The sequence below is a fragment of the Pseudorasbora parva genome, chromosome 16, assembly GCF_024679245.1.
Source record: "Pseudorasbora parva isolate DD20220531a chromosome 16, ASM2467924v1, whole genome shotgun sequence".
Taxonomy (NCBI): domain Eukaryota; kingdom Metazoa; phylum Chordata; class Actinopteri; order Cypriniformes; family Gobionidae; genus Pseudorasbora; species Pseudorasbora parva.
Window position 1 is genome coordinate 44,628,806 of NC_090187.1, and position 11,568 is coordinate 44,640,373.

The 11,568-nt window shown below is 39.8% G+C and overlaps 1 protein-coding gene across 2 annotated transcripts in view; it reads right to left on the reverse strand.

Annotated features, from left to right (window-relative positions):
* The window catches only part of fgf7 (fibroblast growth factor 7), a 15,591-nt gene extending 4,882 nt beyond the window's left edge, over positions 1-10,709 (reverse strand). Inside the window, exons 1-2 of one of the 2 annotated variants that reach the window (XM_067419218.1) lie at positions 10,574-10,709; positions 7,005-7,449 (exon numbers count right to left, since the gene is read on the reverse strand). In XM_067419218.1, the coding sequence (XP_067275319.1) occupies positions 7,005-7,293 (289 nt within the window). In that variant the 5' untranslated portion in view covers positions 7,294-7,449; positions 10,574-10,709. Of the gene's footprint in view, positions 1-7,004; positions 7,540-10,573 lie in introns of both variants that reach the window. The other variant, XM_067419219.1, reaches the window with a different exon arrangement.
* Positions 10,710-11,568: the final 859 nt, after the last annotated feature.

Genomic DNA, 11,568 nt, shown 5'->3' on the forward strand with positions numbered 1-11,568 from the left:
TATTAAACCCATTTCCTTCATTTTATCAACTCAAATTTTTAATTTCAATGAACTCAAAATGTTAAGGCAACCAGGTTACTTACTTTTTAAAGTTAAACCAACAATATTATGCAATAACTGAATACGTAAATATTCAGCCTACGGTTGATTCCCACACAAAGTAGGCTTTTAACTTGATTTATTTAGGATCCCCATCCAGCCTGACTCACTTCACCTTTGAAAAGCCATTTTTATAAAGGAAACAGTTCTTAATAAGATCGTAACTAAAGATGAAACAAAGTTAAAATTCGACAAGCTCCAGTTGCGCTCCACATCAGATATTTCACAGCTGAAGGGCCTGTTTGTTACGCTCGTGTTTAAATCAGAAACGGACACTGCTCTGTCGTCGAGTGTGTGTGTGTGTGTGTGTGTGTGTGTGTGTGTGTGTGTGTGTGTGTGTGTGCTTGTTTTTGTGACATATCAGGACACAAATGTGTATAATGCCATGGGTATGACACAGGTATTACAGGAGAGGGTGAAATATGAGGACATTACCCATGGCCCCACTTTACAAAAGGCTTATAAATCACACAGGAGGAGTTTTTATGAGAAAGTAAAAATGCAGAATGTTTCCTGTGATGGGTCGGTTTAGGGGCTGTGTGTGTGTGTGTGTGTGTGTGTGTGTGTGTGTGTGTGTGTGTGTGTGTGTGTGTGTGTGTGTGTGTGTGAGGACATTCAAATACATGTGTGTGTCTCTGGAAGTGTTTGGTGTACATGTGAGCGGCTCTAATGGTCTAACAAGCTGCTGTCACGACACAACTCTGACAGAATCTGCTGCTCTCTTCTCCTCTCCTCTATTCTCTCTCTCCTCTCTTCTCCTCTCTCTCTCTCTCTCTGTTCGTGCAGTTCTCGGCCACATCTGGCTGTATCAATTTTTCTTCTTTTCATCGCCAGCTGACGTAATCATTCTCCCTCTGGAGCAGCGATGCATGCCGTCACGCCAACACACCAACTTTCTTCTCGTACACAAACAAAATGACTAATAACCCAACGGGCCTGAAGCTGATGTTATACATGCATGATCATTGGGGATTAATAAACATTTGAATAATATTAATAATTCATGGTGTTGAAGTCAAGACCACCTAAATCGAGGCCAAGACCAAAACCAAAACCAGACCAGCACTCCTTAAAATCATCTAAAGCATCTAGAAATTACTTATATTTATTAGTTATTATGTGTAATTAGAATAAGACACTATAGAGCTGTTACCAATCAAACCACTGACAATAAAAGTAATGTAATAAATCTGAATTGGTACAATTACTCCTTCATAAAGTACGTTAAGATTAATTTAACGTTAAAACATTGAACTTAATTTAACATTCACAGAATCATTTATTCAACCGATTTGTTCAAAGCAGCCGATTTATTTAATTGCCGAATTAGCACAGTTTAAAATTTGTCATTTAATATTAACTTCTTGTTTATTGGATGTTTATATGAATCAATATAATTTGCAATCACGCTATTAAAACAGCTCTCTCGCTCTTGTGACATTGCTTAATTATATTCTCTGTTATATATAAAAAAACGAAATCTCTGATTTTTTGGGGCATTTATGTTAATAAATGTTTCATAATTTATCACATGTTTTATGTGGTTCAGATACAATAATATTTTGAGTTTCTATTTATTAAACCAAATTCCTTCATTGTATCAACTCAAATTTTTAATTTCAATAAACTCAACATTTTAAGGCAACCAGGTTACTTACTTTATAAGTTAAACCAACAAAAACCAACAGTGTGGGATAAGAAAAATAATCTTGTTTTCTGTTTGAATTAAGATTATTTTTCTCACCCCATTGGCAGATTATTTATCTTATTTTAAGCAGAAACTCTCGTCATTTTAAGTTATTTTTCCCAAAACAAGACAATTACTTTTGCTTGTCTAGTAAATACTTCTTGTTTTAAGAATTTTTAGATGTTTGGACTACAAGACAAAAATACTGAGTAAGAAGAGCATGTTTTGCAGTGCACATTAACACAGAAATCACATTACAAAGTAGTTATTGATTGCATATTAAGCAGTAAGTTTCACATCAAATCACATTAATGATGTTAAATTATCAGTGATTATCCTTGCAGTTGTGCTCTTGAGATAAAATTCGTAGTCCTCTAAGTCTGAGACCAAGACTTTAAAAAAATGTCTTAAGACCGGTCTCGAGTACTACAACACTAATAATTCATTATGAATCCATGCACATAACACCAGCGGAGTCCTAGCTCTACACAAACTGCATTGAAATCCAGTCTGAGCACACTGACTTTTAACTTCTGAGCGCTAATTAGCTCGCCTAACGAAGGGAAGCGAGCTCTATAAATACAGCCGAGCGCAGAGCACCTGCTTCTCTTTACGGCTGTCAATCGCTCGACTCTCGGCCACGCGACCGGATAATAATCCCACAGGAATTCTGACCCGATTCCTTTAGCCGCAGAGATTGGGAAACTCTACTCATATAACGGTCGAGTAGACATAAACTTACATTAGCATAAAAAAACACTATAAGATTATGAAACAAATCAATAGTTACTGTACATTCAGCTGGAACTGTCATGCATTATTGCACATGATATAAATACTTCTGTCGCTCTATCGCTACTTTTACTGTCTCTGTGTCGCTCTATCGCTACTTTTACTGTCTCTGTCGCTCTATCGCTACTTTTACTGTCTCTGTGTCGCTCTATCGCTACTTTTACTGTCTCTGTGTCGCTCTATCGCTACTTTTACTGTCTCAGTGTCGCTCTATCGTTACTTTTACTGTCTCAGTGTCGCTCTATCGTTACTTTTACTGTCTCTGTGTCGCTCTATCGCTACTTTTACTGTCTCAGTGTCGCTCTATCGTTACTTTTACTGTCTCAGTGTCACTCTATCGTTACTTTTACTGTCTCTGTGTCGCTCTATCGCTACTTTTACTGTCTCAGTGTCGCTCTATCGCTACTTTTACTGTCTCAGTGTCGCTCTATCGTTACTTTTACTGTCTCAGTGTCGCTCTATCGCTACTTTTACTGTCTTAGTGTTGCTCTATCGCTACTTTAACTGTCTGTGTGTCGCTCTATCGCTACTTTTACTGTCTTAGTGTTGCTCTGTCGCTACTTTTACTGTCTCGGTGTCGCTCTATCGCTACTTTTACTGTCTCTGTGTCGCTCTATCGCTACTTTTACTGTCTCTGTGTCGCTCTATCGCTACTTTTACTGTCTCTGTGTCGCTCTATCGCTACTTTTACTGTCTCTGTGTCGCTCTATCGCTACTTTTACTGTCTCTGTGTTGCTCTATCGCTACTTTTACTGTCTCTGTGTTGCTCTATCACTACTTTAACTGTCTCAGTGTCGCTCTATCGCTACTTTTACTGTCTCTGTGTTGCTCTATCGCTACTTTTACTGTCTCTGTGTTGCTCTATCGCTACTTTTACTGTCTCTGTGTTGCTCTATCGCTACTTTTACTGTCTCTGTGTTGCTCTATCGCTACTTTTACTGTCTCTGTGTTGCTCTATCGCTACTTTTACTGTCTCCGTGTTGCTCTATCGTTACTTTTACTGTCTTGTGTTGCTCTATCGCTACTTTTACTGTCTCTGTGTTGCTCTATCGCTACTTTTACTGTCTTAGTGTTGCTCTATCGCTACTTTTACTGTCTTAGTGTTGCTCTATTGCTACTTTTACTGTCTCTGTGTCGCTCTATCGCTACTTTTACTGTCTCTGTGTCGCTCTATTACTACTTTTACTGTCTTAGTGTTGCTCTATTGCTACTTTTGCTGTCTCTGTGTCGCTCTATTGCTACTTTTACTGTCTCAGTGTCGCTCTATTGCTACTTTTACTGTCTCTGTGTTGCTCTATCGCTACTTTTACTGTCTCTGTGTTGCTCTATTGCTACTTTTACTGTCTCTGTGTTGCTCTATCGCTACTTTTACTGTCTTAGTGTTGCTCTATCGCTGCTTTTACTGTCTCTGTGTTGCTCTATTGCTACTTTTACTGTCTCTGTGTTGCTCTATCTCTACTTTTACTGTCTCGGTGTCGCTCTTTCGCTACTTTTACTGTCTCGGTGTTGCTCTATCGCTACTTTTACTGTCTCTGTGTCACTCTATCGCTACTTTAACTGTCTCAGGGTCGCTCAATCGCTACTCTTACTGTCTCTGTGTCACTCTATCGCTACTTTTACTGTCTCTGTGTCACTCTATCGCTACTTTTACTGTCTTAGTGTCGCTCTATCGCTACTTTTACTGTCTCTGTGTCGCTCTATCGCTACTTTTACTGTCTCAGGGTCGCTCTATCGCTACTTTTATTGTCTCATTGTCGCTCTATCGCTACTTTTACTTTCTCGGTGTCGCTCTATCGCTACTTTTACTGTGTCAGTGTCCATCTATCACTACTTTTACTGTCTTGTGTCGCTCTATCGCTACTTTTACTGTCTCTGTGTTGCTCTATCGCTACTTTTACTGTCTCTGTGTTGCTCTATCACTACTTTAACTGTCTCAGTGTCGCTCTATCGCTACTTTAACTGTGTCTGTGTTGCTCTATTGCTACTTTTACTGTCTCTGTGTTGCTCTATCGCTACTTTTACTGTCTCTGTGTTGCTCTATCGCTACTTTTACTGTCTCTTTGTTGCTCTATCGCTACTTTTACTTTCTCCGTGTTGCTCTATCGTTACTTTTACTGTCTTGTGTTGCTCTATCGCTACTTTTACTGTCTCTGTGTTGCTCTATCGCTACTTTTACTGTCTTAGTGTTGCTCTATCGCTACTTTTACTGTCTTAGTGTTGCTCTATTGCTACTTTTACTGTCTCTGTGTCGCTCTATCGCTACTTTTACTGTCTCTGTGTCGCTCTATTACTACTTTTACTGTCTTAGTGTTGCTCTATTGCTACTTTTACTGTCTCTGTGTCGCTCTATCGCTACTTTTACTGTCTCGGTGTCACTCTATTACTACTTTTACTGTCTCTGTGTTGCTCTATCGCTACTTTTACTGTCTCTGTGTTGCTCTATCGCTACTTTTACTGTCTTAGTGTTGCTCTATCGCTACTTTTGCTGTCTCTGTGTCGCTCTATTGCTACTTTTACTGTCTCTGTGTCGCTCTATTGCTACTTTTACTGTCTCTGTGTTGCTCTATCGCTACTTTTACTGTCTCTGTGTTGCTCTATTGCTACTTTTACTGTCTCTGTGTTGCTCTGTCGCTACTTTTACTGTCTTAGTGTTGCTCTATCGCTGCTTTTACTGTCTCTGTGTTGCTCTATTGCTACTTTTACTGTCTCTGTGTTGCTCTATCTCTACTTTTACTGTCTCGGTGTCGCTCTTTCGCTACTTTTACTGTCTCGGTGTTGCTCTATCGCTACTTTTACTGTCTCTGTGTCACTCTATCGCTACTTTAACTGTCTCAGGGTCGCTCAATCGCTACTCTTACTGTCTCTGTGTCACTCTATTGCTACTTTTACTGTCTCTGTGTCACTCTATCGCTACTTTTACTGTCTTAGTGTCGCTCTATCGCTACTTTTATTGTCTCATTGTCGCTCTATCGCTACTTTTACTTTCTCGTTGTCGCTCTATCGCTACTTTTACTGTGTCAGTGTCCATCTATCACTACTTTTACTGTCTCAGTGTCGCTCTATCGCTACTTTTACTGTCTCTGTGTCGCTCTATCACTACTTTTACTGTCTCAGAGTCGCACTATCGCTACTTTTACTGTCTCTGTGTCGCTCTATCGCTACTTTTACTGTCTCTGTGTCGCTCTATCACTACTTTTACTGTCTGTGTCGCTCTATTGCTACTTTTACTGTCTCTGTGTCGCTCTATCGCTACTTTTACTGTCTCAGTGTCGCTCTATCGCTACTTTTACTGTCTCAGTGTCACTCTTTTGCTACTTTTACTGTCTCAGTGTTGCTCTTTCGCTACTTTTACTGTCTCTGTGTCCCTCTATTGCTACTTTTACTGTCTGTGTCACTCTATCGCTACTTTTACTGTCTCAGTGTTGCTCTTTCGCTACTTTTACTGTCTCATTGTCGCTCTTTTGCTACTTTTACTGTCTGTGTCACTCTATCGCTACTTTTACTGTCTCAGTGTCGCTCTTTCCCTACTTTTACTGTCTCATTGTCGCTCTTTCACTACTTTTACTGTCTCAGTGTCGCTCTTTCACTACTTTTACTGTCTCCGTTGCTCTATCGCTACTTTTACGGTCTCAGTGTCCCTCTATTGCTACTTTTACTGTCTCTGTGTCCCTCTATTGCTACTTTTACTGTCTCAGTGTCGCTCTTTTGCTACTTTTACTGTCTGTGTCACTCTATCGCTACTTTTACTGTCTCAGTGTCGCTCTTTCCCTACTTTTACTGTCTCAGTGTCGCTCTTTCGCTACTTTTACTGTCTCCGTTGCTCTATCGCTACTTTTACGGTCTCAGTGTCCCTCTATTGCTACTTTTACTGTCTGTGTCGCTCTATCGCTACTTTTACCGTCTCAGTGTCGCTTTTTTGCTACTTTTACTGTCTCTGTGTCGCTCTATCGCTACTTTTACTGTCTCTGCCGCTCTATCGATACTTTTACTGTCTCTGTGTCGCTCTATCGCTACTTTTACTGTCTCTGCCACTCTATCGATACTTTTACTGTCTCAGTGTCGCTCTTTCGCTACTTTTACTGTCTCAGTGTAGCTCTTTCGCTACTTTTACTGTCTCTGTTGCTCTATCGTTACTTTTACTGTCTCAGTGCCGTTCTATCGCTACTTTTACTGTCTCAGTGTCTCTCTATCGCTACTTTTACTGTCTGTGTTGCTCTATCGCTACTTTTAATGTCTCAGTGTCATTATATCGTTAATTAAATTGTCTCAAAGTTGCTGTATTGCTTTAAATGTTTCAGTGTCTCTCCAGTGATAAATCCCCTATGAAGCTCCTGACTCACAACAGAAACATGAAGACGAACCATATGCTTTGAAATGAAGGTAGACCCTCAGACAGACATGTCAGAAGTGAGTGATGAGCTCTTACTGTAGCAGTTGTTGGGATCCTGTGTTCCGTTAATATTCCCATTCTCGTCGATCATGAGAAACCACTGTGTGCGACTATAGAGGCGTCGTATTCGAACGTCCCCGCCTTCCATGTAGTCGTAATTCCTGGTGTGGCGTTCGTGTTTGGAACAGTCAGTCACAGACGACTGTCCATCGACGCTGTCGCCATCACACACACACACACACACACGGCTGATAACCAGCACGACATGCAACCACAATCCACACGGCAACTTAGGCAGTTTCCATTGCAGCGTCCATTTGCGCATTATACAGCGTTTCTCACTGAGTTCATGATCCACACACTGAAGGCAAAGCTCAGATTTTCAGGCCGTGGGAGATCCGCTCGGACCCTTTCCTAGTAAAATCCTCAGATTGCGGAGTGAACTCTGACCTTCTCCTTCAGCATCAGAATCTCCTTAGAGCTGGAGAAGGCAGCAGTGTATTATTTTCTGTTGTTAATGACAGTCAAATGATACAAATCAACAAATTGATGCTTCACACACTGTCCATTCCTGATGAAGACACAGGAGACAGGTCAGTTAATCACAGCTCACTTTTCACTCAATAATCAACACCATTCACATATAAACCAGGTCTAAATGTGCAGTGTCTTTAAAATAAGTGTCCCAGTGTTGCTCTATTACTACTTGTGTCTCCGTTTCTCTCTACTGATACTTTAAATGTCTCAACATTGTATCTATCCATACTTGAAACATCTCAATATCTCCCTATCTCTACTTTAAATGTCTGAATGTCGCTCTATCGCTACTTTTACTGTCTCAGTGTTGCTCTATCACTACTTTTACTGTCTCTGTGTCGCTCTATCGCTACTTTTACTGTCTCAGTGTCGCTCAATCACTACTTTTACTGTCTCTGTGTCACTCTATCGCTACTTTTACTGTCTCTGTGTCGCTCTATCGCTACTTTTACTGTCTCAGTGTCGCTCTATCGCTACTTTTACTGTCTCAGTGTCGCTCTATCACTACTTTAACTGTCTCAGTGTCGCTCTATCGCTACTTTTACTGTCTCAGTGTCGCTCAATCACTACTTTTACTGTCTCTGTGTCGCTCTATCGCTACTTTTACTGTCTCTGTGTCGCTCTATCGCTACTTTTACTGTCTCGGTGTCGCTCTATTGCTACTTTAACTTTCTCTGTGTCGCTCTATCGCTACTTTTACTGTCTCTGTGTCGCTCAATCGCTACTTTTACTGTCTCAGTGTCGCTCTATCTATCACTACATTTACTGTCTCTGTGTCGCTCTATCGCTACTTTAACTGTCTCAGTGTCGCTCTATCACTACTTTTACTGTCTCAGTGTCGCTCAATCACTACTTTTACTGTCTCTGTGTCGCTCTATCGCTACTTTTACTGTCTCTGTGTCGCTCTATCGCTACTTTTACTGTCTCTGTGTCGCTCTATCGCTACTTTAACTGTCTCAGTGTCGCTCTATCACTACTTTTACTGTCTCATTGTCGCTCAATCACTACTTTTACTGTCTCTGTGTCGCTCTATCGCTACTTTTACTGTCTCTGTGTCGCTCTATCGCTACTTTAACTGTCTCTGTGTCGCTCTATCGCTACTTTTACTGTCTCGGTGTCGCTCTATTGCTACTTTAACTTTCTCTGTGTCGCTCTATCGCTACTTTTACTGTCTCTGTGTCGCTCAATCGCTACTTTTACTGTCTCAGTGTCGCTCTATCTATCACTACATTTACTGTCTCTGTGTCGCTCTATCGCTACTTTAACTGTCTCAGTGTCGCTCTATCACTACTTTTACTGTCTCAGTGTCGCTCAATCACTACTTTTACTGTCTCTGTGTCGCTCTATCGCTACTTTTACTGTCTCTGTGTCGCTCTATCGCTACTTTTACTGTCTCTGTGTCGCTCTATCGCTACTTTAACTGTCTCAGTGTCGCTCTATCACTACTTTTACTGTCTCAGTGTCGCTCAATCACTACTTTTACTGTCTCTGTGTCGCTCTATCGCTACTTTTACTGTCTCTGTGTCGCTCTATCGCTACTTTAACTGTCTCTGTGTCGCTCAATCACTACTTTTACTGTCTCTGTGTCGCTCAATCACTACTTTTACTGTCTCTGTGTCGCTCAATCACTACTTTTACTGTCTCTGTGTCGCTCAATCACTACTTTTACTGTCTCTGTGTTGCTCTATCGCTACTTTTACTGTCTCTGTGTCACTTTATCGCTACTTTAACTGTCTCTGTGTTGCTCTAACGCTACTTTTACTGTCTCTGTGTCGCTCAATCGCTACTTTTACTGTCTCTGTGTCGCTCTATCGCTACTTTTACTGTCTCTGTGTCGCTCTATCGCTACTTTAACTGTCTCTGTGTCGCTCTATCGCTACTTTTACTGTCTCTGTGTCGCTCTATCGCTACTTTTACTGTCTCTGTGTCGCTCTATCGCTACTTTAACTGTCTCTGTGTCGCTCTATCGCTACTTTTACTGTCTCTGTGTCGCTCTATCGCTACTTTTACTGTCTCTGTGTCGCTCTATCGCTACTTTAACTGTCTCTGTGTCGCTCTATCACTACTTTTACTGTCTCTGTGTCGCTCTATCGCTACTTTTACTGTCTCGGTGTTGCTCTATCGCTACTTTTACTGTCTCAGTCTCCCTCTATCGCTACTTTTACTGTCTCAGTCTCCCTCTATCTCTACTTTTACTGTCTAGGTGTCGCTCTATCGCTACTTTTACTGTCTCAGTGTCACTCTATCGCTACTTTTACTGTCTCTGTGTCACTCTATCATTACTTTTAATGTCTCAGTGTCGCTCTATCGTTACTTTTAAATGTTTCAATATTGTTCTATTGCTACTTCAAATGTTTCAATATTGCTCTATTGCTACTTTTAATGTTTCAATACTGCTCTATTGCTACATTAAATGTTTTAATATTGCTATATTGCTACTTTAAATGTTTCAATAATGCTCTATTCCTACTTTAAATGTTTCAGTGTTGCTATGTTGCTACTTTAAATGTTTAAAAATTGCTCTATTGCTGCTTTAAATGTTACAGTATTGCTCTATTGCTACATTGAAAGCATTGTATCCATCCCTACTTCTTAATACATCTCAATATCTCCCTATCACTTCTTCAACTGTCTCTATTTCTCTTTGATGCATCTTTAAGTTTTAATATTGCTCAATCACTAGTTTAAATGTCTCAATATCCCCCGTTTCAACTTTTACTGTCTCAATGTCGCTCTTTCGTTACTTTAAATGTCTTAGCATTGTATCCCTACTTGAAACATCTTAATATCTCCCTATCACTCAATAAAAATGTTTCAATATCTCTGTTTCTACTTCAAATTCCTAATATTGCTAATTTAAATCTAAACACAACTATTTATCTTTTCTTTAAATGTCTCAGTAATCACATTATCCGTAATATAAATGTCTGTCAACACTTTTAACATCACTACTTTAAATGTCTTGCTACTTTCAAAACAGTATCTTTTTAGTTCCTGCCAAACAAATTTAACAGCAGAATGCATTGGTTTAAAATGTTGCCATATTTCTGCCTTTAAAAGCGACTTACTTGTGCCTCCAGGACGTGCGCTTGAGTCCGGCCGATCCAGAGAAACTTCCAATGTGACGCAGAGAGAGTTTTGGGACCGTCCGTCTACGCTGTGCATCTTCTCGAGTTGCCAAACGCTGTGCAATCTCTGATAAAAGCCTTCTGCTGACCTCACTTCTCTGCAATTACGCCTCAGCCATTCAGCTGTCACTGGGATGCTGGAGCGAGAGAACGAGAGAGAATGAGAAAGAAAGAGAGAGAGAGAGAGAGAGAGAGAGAGAGAGAGACTGAGAGAGAGACGTAAACACAACCGACGGCCTCTCTCTCTCTCTCTCTCTCTCTCTCTCTCTCTCTCTGAGGTATGTAGGAAGAATCCTGAGAAACTGATGTTGCATTGACGCCCACCACGCAACATTTATAGAGAATCGCAAAAAATGCTTTTCTTACTTAGTATTTTTGTCTTGTTTCTAGTCAAGATATCTAAAAATTCTTACATTAAGAAACATTTACTAGACAAGTTAAAATTATTGTCTTGTTTTTGGGAAAAATAACTCAAAATGAAGAGAGTTTTTGCTTAAAATAAAATAAATAATCTGCCAATGGGGTGAGATAAATAATCTTGTTTTCTGTTTGAATTAAGATTATTTTTCTCACCCCATTGGCAGATTATTTATCTTATTTTAAGCAAAAACTCTCTTCATTTTGAGTTATTTTCCCCAAAACAAGACAATTACTTTTGCTTGTCTAGTAAAATACTTCTTGTTTTAAGAATTTTTAGATGTTTGGACTAGAAACAAGACACAAATACTGAGTAAGAAGAGCATTTTTTACAGTGAAGATCCTGCGTTTCTCAAATGTGATCTGAAGGTCTTGTTTTCAGTCCAAATATCCAAAATATCTTAATTCAAGATGAATTTACTACACTGTAAAAAATTATATATTCAATAAGTTATGACAACATATGTTTTTACATTGTTTTAACTCATCAAAATAAGTTAAGAAATGTTAAACTTGTT